Source organism: Leptonychotes weddellii, chromosome 5 (assembly GCF_054177405.1).
Source record: "Leptonychotes weddellii isolate Sample4059 chromosome 5, ASM5417740v2, whole genome shotgun sequence".
NCBI classification, from domain to species: Eukaryota; Metazoa; Chordata; class Mammalia; order Carnivora; family Phocidae; genus Leptonychotes; species Leptonychotes weddellii.
The window spans coordinates 73,844,022-73,849,012 of NC_138373.1; the positions used below are offsets into that span (position 1 = coordinate 73,844,022).

Consider the following 4,991-nt stretch of genomic DNA (forward strand, 5'->3'; position numbering starts at 1 on the left):
CTTCTAATGTGTCACCCCTTCAGCATTTTCCATTTGTCATCCTTTATTGAATCTGAGACCCACAGTTAATTGACTAATCACTCGTATCAGTCAAATGGCAGATTTGGTTCTGAGGACACATAACCCCAGTTGAGGTGAAGTTCCAGCTAATTATGCTGCCTCCCAGTGTAACCTATCCAACGTTGTATTTCATTATTTCCCTTTAACGTGGAAATTCTTTTCTACTTGAGACAGCCTTGTTTTTTCCTAAAATGCACTCTGGCTTTTTCTTAGGGTATTCCTGTAACCAAACACCCTTCCCACTCTCCTAGTACATAATCCAATACTTTCCCTGCAACCCCTAATGAAGCCTACTCAGACCAATATTGCTGTAATATTTCCATTTTCTGAATTCTCTCAACCCTTGATCGCTATGAATTTTTAATCTCAGGATTCTATTGGGAATTATATGGAAATGTAATAAATGTTTATTGAATGAATGAAGAAACAGTGATAAAGATGGACCAGAAAAAAAGGTTTATTTCAAATCCTCAAAGATACAAAAATTCTTTTTTTCCACAGAGACCTCAGTCTGAGGAACAGGGACCCCAGCAAAGCAGTTTTCATTGTCGTGGACTTTAAGCGTTTCCATGATCTGTGATAGTGCAAAGAAGAGAGAATCAAGATAGACTCGGGCTTCCTGAGCAGTGAATAGTCCATCTCTCAGATCTGGGTAGCATACTGTCTAAGGAAGCCTGATTAGTAGAGTGGGAAATGAGATTTACTACTTCTAAGTATCCAATAAATAATCCTATGAACTATCTGAAGTTTGACCATCAGTGGCCCTTTCCCAGTAAATTCATTTTTCTATTATAAATTGCACTGTGAGCAAGACGATGTCTATGAAAAATAGTTAGCCAGAATTTTATGGAGGAGATGTTAAGAGACAAGCCAAGGGGGTCTGACTGCATTTGGAAGGAGTGTGCATTACTTACCTTTGCTGCAAGGAGCATTGTACTCAGCAATTGCAAACTCATCTGAATAAAAACAAAACCATTAGGTGAAGTGAGAGGGAGAGCAAACATTTATGGGATACAGGTCAGTTAAAAAAACTTTTATTACGGGAAGAATTGTGTCAGAAACATCAGCATTATCCACTTGATGCATTGCTTGCTGTTTTATAATGTTAACTCTTCAAATATAGTATATTTCTTTCCCCTAAACTTCTGAAAGACAGTTCAAATGTTATACTTATTTAAAGTCTCATGTTGTCTTATCTGAAGAAAAGGGAACAAAATATCCTACAGGTGGTCTGTATTAGTAGTTGATGGATTTATACGATAGGTAGTTTCTACAATGTAGGTATAGAAGACAGAGAAGAATCAGACTTGATGGAGACAAAAATGAAAGAACAGTGTAATAAGTTGCCCCCACACATTTCTCAGATCTAAATTTTTGTGATCAAAAATTTAATTTCTAAGTCAAAGTTGTTCACACTCACCTGTCTCATAGTAATCATAGACTTTCACTATGGCTGGCTTCAATTCTCTCACTGGGACATCTTGCAAAACCATGAAGGACAAGCTGAGTGTCTGATTTGTCACCTAGAAAGCAAAAGGGAATTACAAGCTTTCTTCTCTCTTCTTTGGATGAGTTTAATTATTCATCACTTTTGGAGGGAAAAACCTTTTTATCAACTAACAGTGTCCTTAAGTTGTACAGAAAGCTTCCAGAGTGAATGAAAACATCCTTAAATAACCCGAACAATTCATATACTCCTATCAATACTGGTACATGGGCTCTGTTTATAGGGGGTGAATGATATATGATTTTGTTGGTTGAATGGCGATGTTCATTTTTACACATCAAGAGATTTGGCATAGTTTTACTTCTCTGTCTTGTAGAAATACTGTGTTGACTTAAAAAGTCATATAAAAGGTCTATCATTACAGCCTTATTAAAATTTCACAAAACATGTAAAATATAATGTCCATTAATATATGAATGAATAAATTATGTTAGAACACATAACTATAAAATGAGATTGGTTTATTGGTCGACTGATCTTATCATTTTATGGTACATCCTTGCTGAAATGGACAGTATTTTCCTCTTTTATACTGTTGATATAATAATTGAGATGTGAATTATATAATTGATATATTGAGATATATATAATATATAATATATAACATCAATTATTATGTTGATGTTGATGTAATAATGTAAGGAAGAAGAAACCAATGGTTTCTTCCTTACATTACTCGATATCTTCAAAATAACTTATGGACACAAACACATTGTGCAGAGAATTTTTTGCTTATGAGGTCCAAGAAGTATTCACAACCCAGTATTATAATAAGCCATTTCTTCCCATAGTCTCGCATGAAATGCGAATAAAGGAGAAGAGAATATTTACTGGAATTAATATTAGAATGCTCAAATTTTTGCCATGGAGCCAATGTCTCCAAAATGCCTCCATTCACTTCCCTTAGGATAGGATTCGTATAGCTCCCTTAGAGAGATTATTATCTATATATTTTTTGCAACTAGATTGGCAGGGCTCTCACCTTATCCAGATAAATCAAAACATGGTTGTTGCTGACTTCTGTTCGGCTCACATGGTTAGATCTTTCAAGCTGAAGAAAATTAATACATCACAAATGTTAATAAACAGATGAAGCCTCTGGGAAAACCAGAGAAATGAAGAATTTTTATTACCAAATTAAGCCTGAGGGTAAAGTTTCTTCAAGTGATTTTTGTAAGTGAAGATGATAATGTTTTTATTTTTTTATTTTATTTTTTTTAAGATTTTATTTATTTATTTGACAGAGAGAACGAAAGAGCACAAGCAGGGGGAGCAGCAGAGGGAGAGGAAGAAGCAGGCCCCCTTCCGAGCAGGGAGCCTGATGTGGAACTCGATCCCAGGACCCAGGGATCAGGACCTGAGCCGAAGGCAGATGCTTAACCATCTGAGCCACCCAGGCGCCCGATGATAATGTTTTTAAATTAAAAATGAGAGATAATTTGGATGCAGGGTTTGGTATTAGTATGACACATGACCTATGTGTAAAGTTGATATATCTGAAGAAAAGTGAAATAAGTATCCTAAATTTGGGAATTGTCCATATTTTGATGTTCAATGTATATTCTATTCCTTCATGAAAGAGAGTTTTTTTTTTTTTAACTTTTTTGCTTGCTTTAACTTATAGCAATCTTATTTTTCTCTGAACTTCTGTAATAATTATAGTTCATGTCTACAGGTCACTTTCATATTTTTTTCCACTGGTGCATAAACTTTATCTTCTTTTTTTTTTTTTAAGTCTTATTAGTTAGGTAATTTCTACATCCAACGTGGGGCTCAAGCTCATGACCCTGAGATCAAGAGTCTCATGCTCTTCCTACTGAGCCAGCCAGGCGCCCCTAAGCTTTATGTTCTTAAGAGTCTAAGCTCCATGAAAGAAGGAACTTGCTGACATTCTTCTTTTAGTAGATGTGGCTCCTAGAAGAGAGCTGTTTGTAACATGAAACAGATAGTCCCCGTGGGTGTATCAAAGCAGTGGACGAAAAGGCTGCTGGAGCTGGCAAGGTTACCACGTCTGCCCGGAAACCTCAAGAGGCTAAATGAATATTATCCCTAATACCGGCCACCCCAGTCTTAACCAGTTGTGGAAGAATGATCACAGAACTGTTTGTTTCAGTTGGCCATTTAAGTTTAAAAGGAAGACTGGTTAATGATAAAAATGCCTCGGAAAACCTTCAGAGGGAAGAGAGAATGTTTTGTGGACCATTCGTTTGTGTATATGCGTGTGTGTGTTTTAACTAATTAGTTTTTGAAATAAGTACTTTTTAGTGGGAACAACTTGACCAAAAATCTGTCACAGAATTTTGAGACCCATTAAAACAAAGTTTAGCGAAGGAAAAAAAACACACCAAAAAACCCGTATACAAGCATGTTAAATTATATTTCTGACTTTGGAGAAAATATTAGTCTTTGATAGAAGTGATTTAAAATATTTTAATATTTTCTTAGTCTAGAGATACCTAAAACACTAAATAAAATAGAGCCTCCTGGACATATACTAGACCTACCATTTTCACTGTTGGTTTCAGGGGAATGAAGCCGGATACCATCTTCACATCAATAATCACCATGTTAGAGGTGGGACGACTCCCGGTGTAACTGAAGATTCAGGGAAGAAAGGAATAAGGGTTTTCTGTGTTATTAAATATTCTCTTTTCCTATGCCCAGAGCAAACCCTCCCAGCCCTCAAAGGTACATGGAAGTCTTCCTAAATATCCTACCCAAGTGGAAGACGGTTGTGCATTAGAATCTCCAGGGAATTTGGTAAAGCCACAAAGACCAGGTTGTACCCTAGACCAGATGAATTGGGACTTCATGTGTGTGGACTCGAGGTTGTGCAGTTTAAGAAAGCACATGATGCATAGCTTGGTCTGAGACCTCTAATCTCTGCCAGTTATTTTTACACATACTTTAACTTTTTTTCCTGTATAGTATCCCCACCCAGGTTAGAATATTCTTGTGGACAGATACATTTTTTGTAAGCCCTGGAGCCATTTGAATACTGCTGCATATATATCTATTTTTTCCCCCAAATTGATTATTTTGTATATAATCTGAGATTTATTTATTGCCAGTAGGAATCCTAACTAGAGAGTCACTACTTCCTTCTTTTCATGCTTTTCAGGAATTCTCCATCTCTGCCCTGGAGAGAGCAAGGATGATATAGACTTTCATTACAAGAGAATGAAATCAGAGAATTACTCAATGACATTAGAGTTAAATCAGGAATTCAGGCCAGAGGCAAGGGCTAACGTTCTTTCTTTAGCTGTTATTGAGGGGAATTAACCTTTAATTTTTTTTTATTCTTATGTTAATCCCCATACATTACATCATTAGTTTTAGATGTAGTGTTCCATGATTCATTGTTTGTGCATAACACCCAGTGCTCCATGCAGAACGTGCCCTCCTCAATACCCATCACCAGGCT

General features: G+C 36.3%; 1 protein-coding gene across 1 annotated transcript in view; it reads right to left on the minus strand.

The window, feature by feature from the left end:
- Window positions 1–501: 501 nt before the first annotated feature.
- Window positions 502–4,991, minus strand: part of A2M (alpha-2-macroglobulin) — a 40,565-nt gene continuing 36,075 nt past the window's right edge. Inside the window, exons 32-36 of the mRNA XM_031041110.2 lie at window positions 4,072–4,162; window positions 2,550–2,618; window positions 1,481–1,583; window positions 975–1,016; window positions 502–634 (exon numbers count right to left, since the gene is read on the minus strand). Of these exons, the coding sequence (XP_030896970.1) occupies window positions 618–634; window positions 975–1,016; window positions 1,481–1,583; window positions 2,550–2,618; window positions 4,072–4,162 (322 nt within the window). The 3' untranslated portion in view covers window positions 502–617. The remainder of the gene's footprint in view (window positions 635–974; window positions 1,017–1,480; window positions 1,584–2,549; window positions 2,619–4,071; window positions 4,163–4,991) is intronic.